General features: G+C 38.1%; 1 protein-coding gene across 6 annotated transcripts in view; it reads left to right on the plus strand.

The window, feature by feature from the left end:
* The window catches only part of CD80 (CD80 molecule), a 43,174-nt gene extending 27,531 nt beyond the window's left edge, over positions 1-15,643 (plus strand). For 3 of the 6 annotated variants that reach the window (XR_007155795.1, XR_007155794.1, XR_007155792.1), the window contains exons 5-8: positions 103-420; positions 5,183-5,464; positions 10,406-11,452; positions 13,983-15,642. Coding sequence is in view for 1 of the 6 variants with exons in the window: in XM_047875984.1 (XP_047731940.1) it covers positions 103-420; positions 5,183-5,464; positions 10,406-10,510; positions 11,342-11,415 (779 nt within the window). In the remaining 5 variants the exon portion in view is untranslated. Of the gene's footprint in view, positions 1-102; positions 421-5,182; positions 5,465-10,405; positions 11,453-13,982 lie in introns of all 6 variants that reach the window. The other 3 variants (XM_047875984.1, XR_007155796.1, XR_007155793.1) reach the window with 3 other exon arrangements.
* Positions 15,644-16,228: the final 585 nt, after the last annotated feature.

The following is a 16,228-nucleotide window of genomic DNA, read 5'->3' on the forward strand; positions in this document are numbered from 1 at the left end:
GGTACAACACCTTGAGTTTTGTTATTGACAACTCTGAATTCCTGCTTGTGTAGGAGTCCAAATTTAATAAATACAAAATCTTTTCTTTCTGCCTCTCCTTAGGTATCATCCAGGTGAACAAGACAGTGGAAGAAGTAGCAGTACTATCCTGTGATTACAACATTTCCACCAAAGAACTGACGGAAATTCGAATCTATTGGCAAAAGGATGATGAAATGGTGTTGGCTGTCATGTCTGGCAAAGTACAAGTGTGGCCCAAGTACAAGAACCGCACATTCACTGACGTCACCGATAACCACTCCATTGTGATCATGGCTCTGCGCCTGTCAGACAATGGCAAATACACCTGTATCATTCAAAAGATTGAAAAAGGGTCTTACAAAGTGAAACACCTGACTTCAGTGATGTTATTGGTCAGAGGTCAGTGGGATTTTTCTGATTTACTATAAACTGGCAGACTGCTGATGCCCTTAAAGACATACTCCTATTGATTTAGGAGTATTGAAACATTGAAAATGTTACCAGGGAGGGATGTATCTGCATTTAGGGTTAAGTAAGTCTGTAATGTTACAATAAACCCTAAGTGATCTCTCAAGACATTCTAGAAATATTGATTAGTGTGTATTTCTTGCATTTTGACAGTCCAAATTCATGGCAGTCATCCTGAAGTGCCTTCTGAATCATAAGGGGACACATTTGATTTGATGTAGCTGTACTATTAACTGCTCTTGCTCCAGTAATATATTCTTGTGAAAGTATATTGAAAGGCATAAGAACAATGCAGGCATAAATATTTTTCAAATAGTATTTGAATGCCTATTACTATGGCTACTATATTATTTATATTTATTATTATATTTGAGGCTCACATCTAATGGTTATTCCTACAAAGTTAGACATTAGAGGATTGGATACATAATTTATGTAGCCGGGAAGAAAATTCATAAATCAAAGTCCTACTTATACGTCTATCGTGAAGGCAAGCATTTCTTGGATAGGAAGGAATCTTGCGTTTATCACAGGTGGTAGTTCTAGAGGATACTAACATAGCCTGAGCCCCTTGCTGAGAAATTACAGCCCTTGACCATTCCCTCATACTTGAAATTCAAACACATTTCTTTTTCTTCCTGGACACTTGGGCCTTTAGTGGAAACTAAACCTATTACTTAATGAAAGATAATCATTAACCTTGATAACAGATCATGTAAGTGGATCCTTGGCAAATTCTTCACTATTCTTCTCTGCAGTCTGCAGCTATTTTGAATCTTTCACTTTAGCATCCAAATCACAGTTAAAGCTTAGGAAGTGAGCCAGTTGTATAGAATTATCTTAAACCTCACTCTGTACTCCCTACTCATGAAGACAGCAATAATTATATAGGGGTGTGATTTTAGGTGTTCTTCAAAGCCCACCTTCTCCAAAATTCTAACCTGCATTGATTCTGAGAATCCCCACCATTATTGCTGCTCCTGCTTAGTTTCAGCACTTTTCCCCCTATGAGATCTCTGTTAAAAATGAAAATGTTTTACCTGGGGAGGAGGTAGCACCACAAACATATTAACCTGTATTAGTTAACGCATTGGCTATAGTCCTTCCTCTAATGGAATACCTAATGGGAAGTTGACTTAGGACTATGTACATTTAAAAAATTTTTTTTTCAATATATGAAATTTATTGTCAAATTGGTTTCCATACAACACCCAGTGCTCATCCCAAAAGGTGCATTTTGATAGAAGGATGAAGAATAAAACCCAAGAGGGAAAAGAGTCGGAGTCTCAGGGAGTGCAAGACTACAGCAGGAGACCAAGGTCAGCCAAGAAGGCAACACGAGAGTGCTAGGGGCCTCAAAAGGGCCGGGAGGGGGTGCCGTGGTAGGCACAAAAGTCAGAAAGGGGAAGACAAAAAGGGAAGCTTCACTTGCTTCATTTGACTCAGAACCAATCAATTCTGATTTTTCCATCTCAGTCAGTTAGAGCAGTGCTTCTCAAATGTTAAGGTTCCTATGAATCACTTGGAGATCTTATTAAAACGCAGAGTCAAATTCAGTAGGTCTGGGGTTGGATCTTCAATTCTGTGCCAACAGACTACCAAGTGATGCCTATATGGCTACTGTATGGTACGGTATGGCACAGTGATGCCTGTATGGTATGGACCACAGTTTGAGAAACAAGAAATTAAATAATCACTTGTTTGACAAGGGTGATCACTGTCCCACTTTGCCTAAGACTGAGAATTTTCCTCAAGTGAGAGGTTTTCAGTGCCAAACCTGGGAAAATCTCAGGCTAACCAGGACAAGTTGGTTTTTCTACATTTGCCTAAGATTACAAAATGATATTATATCAGCATAGCAGTATATAAAAGCCTCCATTAACCAGCATTTGGAGGAAATAGCTATACTAGTTAACAGATTAACTAGGATAACAGATTTTTAGCTTTCTAACATATGTGCACCTCTTCTTCCAGTAAGATATTTTTACCCTACCCATTAAGATTGGTGAAAACATGGGTTAATTCATTAAAATGAGATACAAAGGAGTAATTCTTTGATAGTTCACAGTCTTGCAAGGCCTTAAGTACTATTACTTGATATGGATCACCTCCCTGAAGCGATAGGAGATAGCTGAGGCTGTTCTAAGCCTAGCGAGACCTTGCAAAGATGGTTTTTAATAGGTAGAATACTTTTAATATTCTTGTGGTTAAGTATCTCTCAGAAAAGCAGCATGCAGAAATGAACATGAATCATAATTTAGGATATGAGTTACTTGGATTTGTTATTCCAGGTTAAAACACATAACAATGATGTTATAAGAAATAAAGGGAATATTCTTTTTTTTTTTTTTAAGATTTTAAGTAACCTCTACACCCAACTTGGGCCTTGAACTTACAACCTCAAGATCAAGAGTTGCATGCTCCACAGACTGAGCCACCCATGTGCCCTACAAAGGGAATATTCTTGATGTCAGCTACCATTGTAATGATCTCATCTTATAAGATAAATTTAAGAAGTAGAAATGTCAAACTAAAAATGGTTCAGGAAAATGTCAAACTTAATTTAGAGACAGAGTTGATTCAAAAAAGGTGACTTCACCTCCAACCAAATGCAAGCTTTTCTTTTTCCTGGCAATTCTAATCACTTGACATAACTTCCCCTTTCTCTTATTATTCACAGTTCTGCCAGGCGGTTTGGGAAGTTTTCCCCTGAGCAACTTGATATAAACAAGGGAGCTCATCTAAGAGGGCGAATTTGAGACCCACCTAAGTCAGTCTATTAACTGATTTCCTGTGTGTCAGGCTCTGTGCTTTATGATTTATATTAATGATGTCATTTAATGCTTACAACCCTGGAAGGCAAGTGTTATTATCCCCATCTTACAGATGAGCAAAGTAAAACCGAAAGTGGTTAAGCGATTGGCCCAGTGTTAAAGGGCAAAACTGGTTTTAAAGCTTGCTGTTGGATCTTGGCCAGTCTGTGCCTTAAAGGAATCTTTAGTAATCATGTATGGTTCACAGATGGTCTTTTCAAAAACCCCAACTTTCTGGAAAAGCACAGTCCTCATGAGTGGCTTCAGTTTTGCATTGTTTGTCTTGTATTAAAAGAAAATCCAAGTGGCACAATTTGTTTACATTGTGATACTTTTTTTTTTTTTTTAAGTAGGCGTCACACCCAGCACAGAGCCCAATGCCCATGCGGAGCTTGAAATCATGACCCTGAGATCAAGACCTGAGCTGAGATCAAGAGTCGGACGCTTAATCGACTGAGCCACCCAGGCATCCCAATGATACTTTCTAAATAAACTCTTAAAAAAAAAAAACAAAAAACCTGCTGTTGATTACTATTATGCTATACTACACCTCTTTGTGGAACTCCAAATTGTGAAAAGAAAACTAACTGTATGGATGGGATGAAGTATCTGGGGCTTGGTTCCCCACATTCAGGCTGAGAAGTATAAATTTCTTTAGGCCTAAGAATAAGGAAGAAAACGGGTAAAGGAGCTTTCTCCCATGTTCTCTGCAGTCATTTCACCATGCTTTGTTTTGTATATGCTTTCGTATCTCATTGGGAGTCAAATATACAAATGAAAGAGTGCCTCAAGTATCTCAGAGGAATGCTAGGAAGTCTCTTCTGTCCTTGTAACACATATCAGAACAGCAAGGGAGTCAGCAAAGTATAGTGGTTGAGATCACAGGCTCAGTGTTGTACAATTTGGACAGAGGTTTATCTTATTAAAGACTACTTTTGAAAAAGTAAGAGCATGCTAAAGAAAATTTAGAGTAGTGGTTATCTCAAGTGTGGGAAATAGGGAGACAACAAAGGCGTGACCATACAACTAGATTTGCATAAGTTACAGTCAATGTGCTGGCTTTCAAGTTGGATGTGCTGGCTTTCGTGGGTGTTTTTTACAGTACTAATTAATAAATAGATCAATAAAAGCCATTTTATCTACCTCAAATATTAGGAAGAAAGGGAAGAAAAGAAAGGCAGGAAAGGAAAAGAGAAGAAAAAGCAGGCAAGAGAAGAGAAGAGGAAGAAAAGGAAGGTTCTGGTATCAGAAAAATTTGAATTGATACCCCAGTTTTGCCACTTACTCATGATTTCTCTCAACCTCAATCTGATTATAAAATGTAAATTAGGTTAAATCATATGAAATTGCTGATACTTGGTCTTTCTTGATGTATACCTGCCTCCTAGGGTTGTTGTAGAGATGAAATGAAATAGTGTCCAGACCTAAAAAACATTAAGAGTTCAATAAATGTTGTCTATTATTTTTCTCTTCACTGCTTACAAACGCAAATACTATGTCTATATCTATTCATATAAATCTACTTCTTTCTATAAGTGGTCTCCTACCTCCATCAAAAGTGATGAAGAATTGGGGTGCCTGGCTGGTTCAGTCGGAAGAGCATGTGGCTCTTGATCTCAGGGTCATGAGTTCGAGTACCACATGGGGTGTAGAGATCTTTAAAAAAAAAGTGATGAAGAATTGTTATACCCAATTCAAACCAAAGTTAATCTTTGGATCATACAGAAGTATTAATGATTTGTGGGAAGTTGTAAATTATATCTCATTTTATTATTCTTATTAAACCCAGATAATTTATTTAAAAAAAAAAACAACCTCACTTCTCCCACCCCACCCCCAATACATAACAATATGTACTTACATCCTTGTTCTTTCTTTAGCTGACTTCCCTGTCCCTAGTATAACTGATCTTGGAAATCCATCTCATAACATCAAAAGGATAATGTGCTTAACTTCTGGAGGTTTTCCAAAGCCTCACCTCTCCTGGTTGGAAAATGAAGAAGAATTAAATGCCATCAACACAACAGTTTCCCAAGATCCTGAAACTGAGCTCTACACTATTAGCAGTGAACTGGATTTCAATATGACAAACAACCATAGCTTCCTGTGTCTTATCAAGTATGGAAACTTAATAGTATCACAGATCTTCAACTGGCAAAAATGTAAGTAACATTGTTCTGGGGAGTTTCTACTATGTAAAATCTAAAAAGAAAATAACTCAGCCAGATACATTGTAGAATTATGCATACTGACTTTGATAGCATTTCCTGTAGTATTTTTAGACCCACAAATGTTATGGTGACTTAAGGTCACTGTATAACGTGTGACCATAATGTTACTAGACTAATTGTTTTTAAAATAAACTTTCTAAAATTGAGACATCCAAATATCAAGTGGCCAGCTTAGGAAGTCATTGTAACAATAGTGTTGATATCGAAAGCACTAAAATTTGTCCTTCTTTGGACTTGCCATTAGGGCTTTGGTGCTTTCTTTTTGGGTACCTCCTTCCCATTGTCCCATGGTGTCAAATAATTGTCTTTTGTGGGTGAATGTGCCTTTTAAGAACTACTGGTTCATTCAGAACCAAGTCTGGTAAAGAAGGTAAATGACAAGGTACTTGAGGACAATGCCTGAAAAGAAGGTCATTTTTGCCGAAACACCATGACCAAATACTTTACCCTTCAGGTAGTAAACATACAGAATTTTCTGTCCCCAAGAGGTGAAATCATTTGAAAATGTAAAATGGGAAAAGCTGGGCTTGTATCAATTTATGCATGTTAAACCCTTAGTAGGTTATTACAGAACTCAGATACTTGAAATAAGTGTCTAACTTCTATGGCTGATTATATGGAAGACCAGCAGGCCTCTCCCTCACCCCCTGAGCCCACTCCTAATGACATGTTTTGTGGATGCATAGTAATAAACAATATACTGAATCTGATATACACTGAGTGGCACATGGATACATAGTATAATATATAATGTATAGCGTGTCTTCCTCTTATCTTGTAATAGAGGAGATATTTTAGATGGTCTAGTAGCTCATTCTAGCTAATGAGCTAGATTTACTGTAGATCTTTCCTTCTTGAGGTGAACTCATTCATTATTTTTCCTCAATAGGTAATGAGATAAAATTTCCTGGGAAAATTAGTTCAAATGCAAACACAGTTTTGACATGTTTTTATTAATAGTCCAAGCTCATTTCTTTCAATCATCTTTTATGTGTTCTAAAAAATTTATATGGGGCGCCTGGGTGGCGCAGTCGGCTGAGCGTCCGACTTCAGCCAGGTCACGATCTCGCGGTCTGTGAGTTCAAGCCCCGCGTCGGGCTCTGGGCTGATGGCTCAGAGCCTGGAGCCTGTTTCCGATTCTGTGTCTCCCTCTCTCTCTGCCCCTCCCCTGTTCATGCTCTGTCTCTCTCTGTCCCAAAAATAAATAAACGTTGAAAAAAAAAATTAAAAAAAAAAATTTATAAAAATGAGGTTTGAATCATATAGCTTATTAATTCAGCATTACTTTTCACTTTATTAATATATCATTATTTAATCAATTTTAGATTATTGTGATTAAGGCAGGGAGTAAGTAGTCCACAGAAGGGTAATAGCTTCAGTTATCTTATTTTGGACATTATATTTGGACTTTGAATGTATATGATATTTTAGGACAGTAATTGGCAAATATTTTCAGAAAAGTAATATTTCAGTAAATATTTTAGTCTTTGTAGGTCATATGGTCTCTGGCTGGCACCAACTCAATTTTGCTCAATTTTACAGCATGGAAGCTGCCATAGACAAGACATAAATGAAGGCTATGGCTGTGTTCAAACAAAGTTTATTCTAAAAAAGAGGGAGTAGGCCAGGTTTGGCCTGTAATTTGCTAACTTACAGGAAACAGAATGTAGCCCATTCAAATAAAAGGATGGAGCTGCTATTTAAAGATGATTTAGACCACCCAGCTTTATCATCTTTTCCCTAATATGCCTTCTCTCAATTCTTCCCTCAAGCTAAGGATGAACAGTATCCCTTTTCTGTCTAATGAAAAATACTAGCTCTTTACCCACTTTGGTCTACAGTTACAACAATTAATGGAAAGATGATTAAGTACATGTGTTTGTTCATTTCTTTGTTCATTCAATCTTTATTAAGTAGTTATCAGCTATTAAGCATCTTGATAGATACTAGCCTTGATGGTCAGAGAGCTTTAGTATATCAATACTTTAAATCTCATTTATTGAACTATAGTCATCATTAAGAGTCAAAAGCAAATAATGCATTTGTGGCTGGTCAAGGGCTGACTGCATAAACAAACAAAAATTAGGCATCCAGTTCATAGAAATATTATAAGTCAATGTAAGTGAAGCTTTACTATGTAAGTACCCACTCAAAAAAAATACACCCAGGGGCACCTGGGTAGCTTAGTCAGTTGAGTGTCTAACTCTTGACTTTGGCTTAGGTCATGATCCCAGGGTCATAGGTTTGAGGACGCATGTCATGCTTAACACTTAGCATGGAGCCTGCTTAAGATTCTCTCTTTCTCCCTCTGCCCCTCTCCCCTGCTCGCAAGCTCGCTCTCTCTCTAAAATAAAAAAATAAAATAAAAGTTAGTTAATTTATTAGTTAAAATTTATTTATTAAATAAATTAAAATTTATTTAATAAATAAATTAAAATTTATTTATTAAATAAAAATTTATTTATTAAATAAATTAAAATTTATTTATTACATAAATTAAAATTTATTTATTAAATAAATTAAAATTTATTTATTAAATAAATTAATTTATTAATGAAAAACACATTTTTTTTTTTAAATTTTTTTTCAACGTTTATTTATTTTTTTTGGGACAGAGAGAGACAGAGCATGAACGGGGGAGGGGCAGAGAGAGAGGGAGACACAGAATCGGAAACAGGCTCCAGTCTCTGAGCCATCAGCCCAGAGCCTGACGCGGGGCTCGAACTCACGGACCGCGAGATCGTGACCTGGCTGAAGTCGGACGCTCAACCGACTGCGCCACCCAGGCGCCCCATACACACATATTTATTAATGAAACAGATTGGGTCCATGATTCTTTGAGTCTGGATCTGCCAAATTGGTTAACCCTTGATACAGTGGAAGGCACATAGGTTTGTGGAAGGGGGTAAATCAGGGCATCCCACTCATGGTGTGTCTGATAAGCACAGGTGGATGTCTCACATAACTCTGCAGTTAGGGTTCTGAGTCTGCTCTGTGGCACATGTACTAGGTTCCTAACTGGCATCATGACAGAGCCAGTTTGCTGCGACTAGTTCCTCCTTTTTTCTCTCAAACATCCTCTTTCTAGGCTGCCTGAGGCTTGAGGATGGATGGGAAGTGGCCTTCCTTCTGAGTGGAAGCCAGGAGTGAGTCGGAATCTGAAACTTTTAGACTCCCAGGATAATAACCAGAGCCCCCTTGTCATTCTGGTCGTTTGAGGCCAATCCTGGTAATCACGCACCTTCATGCAATCTAAAGAAAACCAAAGTTCCCTAGTGTCTAAGTGGCAGGAGCACTATAATCAAATGTGCATTTTAGAATGATTACTGAGGCAGAATGTGTAGTTATTATTAGAGCCTAGGAAACCAGAGGCAAAGAGACCAAATGTAGACTACTAAGGTGGGCAAGAAGAAAAACCTGAACTAAAGCAGTTGCTGCATGAGATTTTGGGGAAAGGAACCAATTGCAGAGGTACCCTGAATACAGAATAGAAAGTCCATGGGGACCTGCTGGGAAGTGAGCACAAAAAGAAGCCTTTACTCTTATTTAGGTAACTAATGGTGTTGCTGTTCACTGAGATGGGTGAATATAGGTGGAAGATACTCTTTGGAAAGAATATATTGAGTTCAGTTTAAATCAGGTGGAACTGCTAGCATCCAGCCACCTAGTTGGCAGCTGGAAATTCAAATCTGGAGTTCAGAAATGAGATCAGAAATATGATATGCAGATTTACAAATCAGATAATATTTTAAATCTTGGGTGTGGATGAGATCACCCAGGAAGACTGGGGCCAGAGAATGGGACCACAGATGGAACCATGAGAGCAACGGTATTTGAAGAACAAGAGGAGGAAGAGCCTACGAAGGAAACGGAGTCGGAACAAACAGAAGGAGAAGAAGGTGGTGTCATAGAAGTCCAAGGAGGAGGAGGCTTCAACTGGGCCACATGCTGATGAGAATAAGCTAAAGACCAACATTTACCCTCTCATTTTCATCAGAAAAATGAAAAAGCAAAAAGTTAGCAAATGTTCAATATTGATTAGTAAACTATTCCAGAGAAGTCAGAAGATGAGCTGCTAATATTTCTTTTGTGTCCCTGTCCTTTCTCTAGATGCCATTCTAACTACTAAAGAATAAACAATGTAGCTACTGCTCCTGATCAGCAGGGACAGACAGCAGTCCCACATCCCTGTCTCCTCTCCACCCACATTGTTCCCTGTGTCCCTCTGTTCTCTCTGTTCTGTGTTCTACAGCTGCTAGGTGGTTTGCAGAGCTCCCCTCCAGGATGACCCCACCTAATACCAAACCACAGCTACTCTTAGTTCTTTGCTATGCCTCTTCTATCCTTCCAGAAGCTCTAGGCTGGACGGTGAAAATTAAATGTGTATCTGAAAACAAATGCAAAAGAACTCCTGTAGCTTTAGGCAGCCACTGTGAGGTGTGTGTGTGTGTGTGTTAAGAGAATGTGCTAAGAGAAAGGGAAAAGGCATGACAGATCTAGAAAAAGAAAAATAAGGCATATCTAGAACATAATGTCAAATAATTATTAATAACACAGTTATATCAGCTATAAAAATGAGATATAAAGACAAGAATGCTGTTAAAGTATCTCCTTAGAATCTTTTTCATGTCAATTTAACTCAGTAAATGCAACTTCCAAAATGTCTTTTTCACATTTAATATCTGACATCTGGATATTAGTTGCCCACAAATATGTGTCTGATCGAAGAGTTACGCAAGAAAAATGCTAGCAGCTGCACAGTGGATGAGCAGAGAAAGCAGTGAAATACTCTATAGTTGTGTCAACATAACAGGCATAGAATATGGCAGGTGGAAACACATGAGAGCTGACACTCTTCTTTTCCCTCCACAGCAGAGCCACAGCCTTCTAATAATCAGCTCTGGATCATTATCCTGAGCTCAGTAGTAAGTGGGATTGTTGTGATCACTGCACTTACCTTAAGATGCCTAGTCCACAGTAAGTACTATCGTACTATCATTCTGACCTTGATTCCTGGAAGCCCAAACTCCATCAGTATGGGTCAGCGTCTCTCTGAGGTTTTAGCCTCGGTTATAGCCTCCTCCCGTTTTATGGAAACTTTAGTGTCTCATTTATGTGTCTCACCAAGTTCTGTTCATCCACTGGACAGACGTTTCTCGGACACCTACTATGTGCCCCGTTCTCTACTAGGCACTGGAGTTACAAGTATGAGCAATCACTCCCCTCAAGACACATTCTAGTTTAGTCCTTTTATTTCCCCCCCTAACTTTATATTTTCTTGGAGATGCTGAGGCCTGCTAACTAATTTGAAGACATTTCTGATGCAAAGTGATATTCTAATCTTTGATTTTCAATTGGAGAAAGTCAGAATGCCAAGGTTTGGGGCTAAGACTCATCCCACAGGTAGGATAAAAAGGTCTGGTGGGCTCAAGGATGATTTTGATACAGACTGCCCAGCCTTACCCCTCTAGTTCAGGATTTCCCATTCTTAATACTACTGACATTTGGGGCCAGATAATTCTTTGTTTTAGGGTTCTGTTCTGTGCATTGTAGCATATTTAGCAGCATCTCTAGGCTCTACTCACTATATGCCAGTAGCATCCCTGCCCCAGTTGTGACAACCAAAAATGTCCCTATTACATTACAAATGTTCCAGGGAAGGTGTGGGGGGAGGGGGTGGTTAGAAATCTCCCTGGTTTAAGAACCACTGACCTAGTTCTAACCCAGCAAAGGCTTGCTGAGATATATGGGCACCATTTAAGGGAAACTAACCTATCTAAATCTTTATTGTTTGTGCTTGTTTTCAAGGACCTGCTGCAAGGTGGAGACAAAGAGAAATGGGGAGAGTGTGGAAATGGAAAAGATCTCACCTGTCTACATAGATTCTGCAGAACCACTGTATGAGCAGAGCATCTAGAGGTAGCCTCTTTAGCTCTTCTCTACTAGGGTGGAATATATGAGATACATGGATTATGAGGCACAGCGCCTTCTTCCTCTCAGCACCAAATTTAAGCTCTTTCACCTACTACTACTAACCTGAATTAAAAACCTAATTCAGGTTACTCTAAACAGGTGATTGGCATCTCTTCTCCCCACATACGACTTGCTTATTGTATAACTTCTTTCTCTGCTGTTCTTTCTCTGCCATGTTGAAATGTCTCCCTCTTGTCAGTCAACTCAGTGTCTTTCATTACCTATAAAACACTACTTTAAATGTATCTTGAATATTCCTGGCCCAACTCCTTGTGCTGATCATTCCTTTTCCCCTGTATCCTTCACTGATGGACACTGATTGGGGTTACTTACTGGTCACTCTGTACCACCTCAGTAACATCCTCTTTGGTCTCCCTGCCTCTTATAGAGCCATCCTACTAACCCAGTAACAGAGCTAAATTTCATAATCACTTCTCCATGTCATTTTTCCCACTTAAAAACTCAGAAGAGACCCCCCCCCCCATGCCTTGAAAAGTTTGAAGACTTTGAACTTTCCACATTTCAGTTGATCTCTTTAGTATAAACATTCTCAGTTCTTTCAACTGTTCTCCATGTAGTAGTTCCAGAAGCTTCATGTGAATACACTAAATGTCAACAAATGGAGTCCAGGACTTTAGATATGGTCTAATTCTACATATAATGAGAAAATTACTATCTGGGATCTGAAATGTTCTTTATGTTAAGGAAGCCTAACACAACATCAGCTTTTTTTGAGTCACAGTATTAACTTACATCAATTTTGTATTATCCTAAACTACCCAGTTCTTTTCAGTAAGAGAAACATTAGAATCCAAGAGACTGATACCAGATCCAGGGTGGTTGATAGCCTCCATAAACAGTTCCGTTTTGACTTACGAAGTTAGGGTGAAAAAGTATAAGAAATGCGAGTCTCTCTGCTGAATCATTAACTGTGAACTCGCAGGAAATATGGCAGATAAAAAAAACATGTTGAAGACACCATGAAGATAGAGTCAGCCAAATCCAGGATGTGAGAAATTATAAGACAAATGACCCAATTTCTTCAACAAGTAAATGGCATAGAAAGGGGTGTTATAGATCAAAAGAAACCTGAGACATATGAATGAAAAGTAACATTTGTTTCTTGTTTACTCTGTGATTCAAACAAGCCAATTGTCAAAATACATTTTTTAGGTAATTGGAGAAAATTGAACACCATCTGTATGTTAGATGTTAATGAATTGTTTATTAATCTTGTTAGATATGATAATGCTGTAATTATGCTAACATAAGCATCACCTATGAGAAATACATACATACTCAAGCATCTGCACATAAAATGATGTGCTACCTAGGATTTAAAATTATCTGAAGAAATTAAAATTTGGGTAGGCATAGGGAAAGATGAAACAAGAATAGCAGAAAATGCATAGTTGTAAGCTAGTGAGGAGGCCCATGAATTCACTGAATCTAGTCTTCTATGCAATGTATGAACCTCTCTGAAATAGGCTGGTGCCTTTGGGCTATTAGTATGAATGTAACTTTCTATAGTGTTACTATCATTGAAGAAATAAAGATGTTTTCACAGGGGGAAAAAAAAAGAAACGAGTCTATGGAGTTACCTTTACAAAACAAAAGGAAATTAAACACAACACCTGAGATTTATGTAATAGATTTTGTTTTACAAAAGCATTATTTCATTTTAGTCTTATAAAAATCTCTATGAGCAAGTTCTTTACATCCATTTTATAGGAAAGAAACCTGAGGCACCCTCCCACAGGCTGAGTGATTTTCCCAAGGTCGGGCAGGCAAGGAGCAAAGCCAGAACTCAAACTGGGCATTAAGCTCCGGTTCCTTTCACACCATAGCAGCCTATACACATTTCCCCACAATAGTCTCTCAGTTTCCTATCCTGTTTTCTTTACAACTTCCTTCGGATGCTCTGTCCAGGATGTCCCCCTCAGTTCTGTGATTACCTAGAGCTTCCCTGACTTCCCTTATTAACAGTCTTCTGCTCAGTTGGCTGATACCTCATATTGAAGCCATGGGTCCAGTCTTCTACATGGCCATCTTGTCCAGTTCAAGCAACAATGCCTTTGAACTGCTGTAGCAGTGCTATCTTGAGCACATCACATTCCATCCCGGGTTTATTTTCACATGCTGTGTCTTATATTCTTTACTAAATTGTAGGCTTATTGAGAACAACCATGCCTGATATGTCTGTTTGCCTCATAGGTAGAAGAGTATTGCCTTGATCAATAGTTTGGTTGATAACTGGTGCTTAATATTTGTCTGACATTTCATGTATCAGAAATTGTCAGACTTGTCCTAAATTCTCCCATAATTCAGACTTCCCTTTATATTCTTTAGCCATCAAGATTAATATCTACAATGCCCCCTCAATTTGGGAGCACCTATGTGATACAAAATATAAAATTTTAAAATGTTTTCTTCCTTTGGGGATTTAGGGTTTAAAGTATTTTGTTTGTTTCCTCAGGTCCCACCTCCATCTTAGATTGACCTCTTTGAATTTCCTCAGATGGCCAGGATTATCCCACCTTGTACTTCATGTATCTGTTTCCTAGGAGCCTCTTCATTTCAGTGGCTCTGCAGAAAGTGACTAGTGGAATACAGTGGGAACATTAGTAGCTCTGGTAGGCTTGGTCAAAGAATTTAGAAACACAGAATTGGTTGAGCCTGGAAGAGACATTTGAAAATACTTGTTAATGACAAGGACATCAAGGCCCAGGAGGTGACCTGAATGATCAAGGCCAGAGCCAGAACCCAGATTTCCTGTGTCTGGTGCTCTTTTCCATCATCAGTCTGGGTCTGTGGTATTAACTGGTGTATATATACATACACACCAGTCACAACGTTTCTGGAAAAAGAATTTGTCCAATGTCAGGCCAACTTTATGGACTTGATCTGATGCAACACTGAAGGACTTTATGTTGTAAAAAGCAATCTGATGCTAATGTGTGGGTAGTATGCTGGTATGTATACCAATATGAGGATGATGGAACATTGTCTATGTGTAGCCAGTATTTCATTTTTCTTTGTGCTCTCCTCTGTTGCTCTCCCACTTCTCTATCAGGTTCTGGAGAAAGACCTATCCAAAACTAATATCCTCTAACATGTAAGATGAATGACTTATACACTTCAAAACAATAGCCAGGTTGGAGAGGGATAGTCACATCCTACTGGTTCATATTGGACTGATAATCTCCTTAAATGGCTTCATGTTGTTTAACCTCATTTATAAAATATTTATGAGAAAGTTCTCATTTAAAATGAGATAGGTTTTTATTGTGTATTACTAAACAGTAAGCTATCTTTAGAAATTGAGGTAATGAAAGTAGCATTCCATAGGGCTTCCTCAGATCACTGAAGTGGCTTTTCCTCCTTGGCATTTCTGATCCTTCTGAGATCAGCAGAGAATTGAAAAGTGGCAAACTGCTACTCCTGTGTTACTTACTCATGACTCCCCTTTCTCTGACGTTGCCTTCCACAACTCAGTGGACCAGGAAGTGGTCCTTGGTCCTAACTTAAGCTGGAGGAATCAGATATTCTCATTTGAAAATTTGAAGTTGGATAGCAAGTTGACCAAGTATCTCAAATATGGCTAGATTTAAAACATTTAATTTTGGTAGCTATAAGAGGACTGAATTATGCTATATAGTCTAAGAAACAGAAGTACACTTTTAAATGGTTGCTCTCAGAACAAAATCATGGAAGAAATAAAAGTAGGAGACTGACAAAAACTTTAAGAAACAAAAAAAAGGGAGTTGCTGCATTTGGTTAAGATTAGTAATCTTTAGACATGATCAAAAGGAGACCTCAAGAAGTAGTCACAAAACAGAAGACACCTAAAAGAGCTTATTTATATTTAAAATAAGTTATATTGTTACTTATTACATTTGATAAATGTGTCAGTACTATTTTTTTCAAAAAGTGGTATTTTACCTTCATTCTGGTATTTTTGTGATATTAAAAAAATATTTTAAAAACCAACCACTAGTTTTATAATTTCTAGTTGGGAGAATTTAATCTATATGTGTATATGAATAAAGCAATAAAGAGATTAACTGCCAATTTGTCAGCAATTTATGAATAGGATAATTAAGAAAAACAGGTTTTACGGAATGTGGTGAGAACATGTAAATCGTGGTAAAAATATACTTGTGCACAGGTTCTTCTAGCCTTATAACTACTACTATTTGTTTTTCTATCATCCCCTGTGGGCCAGGGCATTGTGTTACGCTCTACATGCATCATTTCATTTAATACCCATTGTGATATGGATACTGTTTCATTTGATACAGGGGAAAACTGAGACTTAAAGTAGAATGGCTTTGCTTTGGTCACATGGCTACAAAGCCATAGGTGCCAAGCCAGCGATTTGCCTCCAGAGCCCATGGTTTCAGCCATTACACCACGTGGCTACACAAACCTGGCTCCTGAAAATGGTTATTTTCAGGGCAGGAACTAAAAACAAAGAGGCCCAACATGAAAACAAAGCACTAGATGTACACTTAGTGCATTGCTCCCCCCTCATTTAGTAAAAGTTTCAGTCTGCATGAGAGCTTCCTTCTAAAGAAGCTCCTGCAATGTACAGACTGAATATCTATGCTAAGTATCTTCTGCATATTATAGCATAGACATTTTGTCAGCAACACTAAGAAGAAAAAAAGATGGGCTCCTTTTTTTTTTTTTTGTAATAATGCTTATCTACTTCATTTTTGT

This window comes from Prionailurus viverrinus, chromosome C2 (genome assembly GCF_022837055.1).
Source record: "Prionailurus viverrinus isolate Anna chromosome C2, UM_Priviv_1.0, whole genome shotgun sequence".
Classification (NCBI taxonomy): Eukaryota; Metazoa; Chordata; class Mammalia; order Carnivora; family Felidae; genus Prionailurus; species Prionailurus viverrinus.